The sequence below is a fragment of the Austrofundulus limnaeus genome, unplaced genomic scaffold (genome assembly GCF_001266775.1).
Source record: "Austrofundulus limnaeus strain Quisiro unplaced genomic scaffold, Austrofundulus_limnaeus-1.0 Scaffold503, whole genome shotgun sequence".
In the NCBI taxonomy this organism is placed as follows: domain Eukaryota; kingdom Metazoa; phylum Chordata; class Actinopteri; order Cyprinodontiformes; family Rivulidae; genus Austrofundulus; species Austrofundulus limnaeus.
This window is the reverse complement of record NW_013952905.1, coordinates 250,301-251,420: the sequence shown is the minus strand read 5'-3', so window position 1 is coordinate 251,420 and position 1,120 is coordinate 250,301. Positions and strand designations below refer to the sequence as shown.

The window sequence follows — 1,120 nt, the reverse complement described above, 5'->3', positions numbered from 1 at the left end:
ATATAAAACAGCACTAACTGTAGTAATGTCTTGGAGAACAGAATTTTACTCACAGAATCGACGTCAGTCTCTTGCGTAATCATGTCTAAACCTGCCAGCTGCTCCAGGATCAGGCTGCCATCACTCACCTTCATCAGAAAATTAAATAAAACAAACAAAACAATGATGACAACATGAACACCAAGTTTCTGGAAGCATCTGTGACTATGTGAAACGAGCGTCGTGTCACCTGTTCATTCATCTGTGCAGACATGGGGTTCATGTTGCCTCCACCGCTGGCCATGGACACGCCCAGGTTCATGCTGCTGCTGTCGTATATTCCACCGCTGGCTTGTGTGGAGTACTGAGACTGCTGCGTGTACACACTGAGAAAACAYCGGCTCAGTCTCAGCTCATGTATAAACAAACATTTTGTTTAAAAAAACGGGTCAGAATCTTCTACCTGTTGCTGGTGGAGATGTTTGCAGGCTGAGACCACCCGTTCAGGTCAGCACTGGACGGATAGCTGGGGGGGCCTCCTTGGTTCGGGGCTTGGGTTTGGCCCTGGTTCTGTTGCATCATGGAGCTCTGACCCTGGCCCATCCTGGGGGACAGCAGGGGGCTCTGCGGAGTGGTCGCCCCRCATGGGAAGCATGATGCTGGGTCCTGGTGTTGTTGCTGCTGGCTCATTCCTGGAAGACAGAACGCATAAAACATGAAAATATAACACGTTACTTTATACTGATAATAGGTTCAATAATTGAACATCTGATGTGAATAATAAGACAATAAAGGATTTCTGAGTGGCTTAAAGAGTTAAAAACATGGAAAAAAACAAACAAAAAAAGATTTAAAGCTCGCAGGAAACCACCTCCAGTTTGGACATTTAGTTATAAAAGAGAGCAATGATGCATGCAAACTGTAACATATGGCACAGTATGAGGGAAGACTATGATGCAACCAGCGGTTGTACATCCTTGTAAGATGTCGCTACAATGCTAACGCCAGCTTATCCAGGTTAGTCGCTAGCCTGGTTAAATAACGGTAAATAAAATGATTAATAAAAAAATAATAGCTTCTGCAATGATAACACCAGCATATCCATGCTAGTTGCTAACCTCTCAAACGCTAACACCAGCAT

The 1,120-nt window shown here is 44.5% G+C and overlaps 1 protein-coding gene across 4 annotated transcripts in view; it reads right to left on the bottom strand.

The window, feature by feature from the left end:
* LOC106530250 (nuclear receptor coactivator 2) overlaps nt 1-1,120 on the bottom strand; it is a 77,201-nt gene that overhangs the window by 1,398 nt on the left and 74,683 nt on the right. For all 4 annotated transcript variants that reach the window (XM_014025832.1, XM_014025831.1, XM_014025834.1 and 1 more), the window contains exons 19-21: nt 443-671; nt 230-365; nt 54-128 (exon numbers count right to left, since the gene is read on the bottom strand). In XM_014025832.1, the coding sequence (XP_013881286.1) occupies nt 54-128; nt 230-365; nt 443-671 (440 nt within the window). The remainder of the gene's footprint in view (nt 1-53; nt 129-229; nt 366-442; nt 672-1,120) is intronic.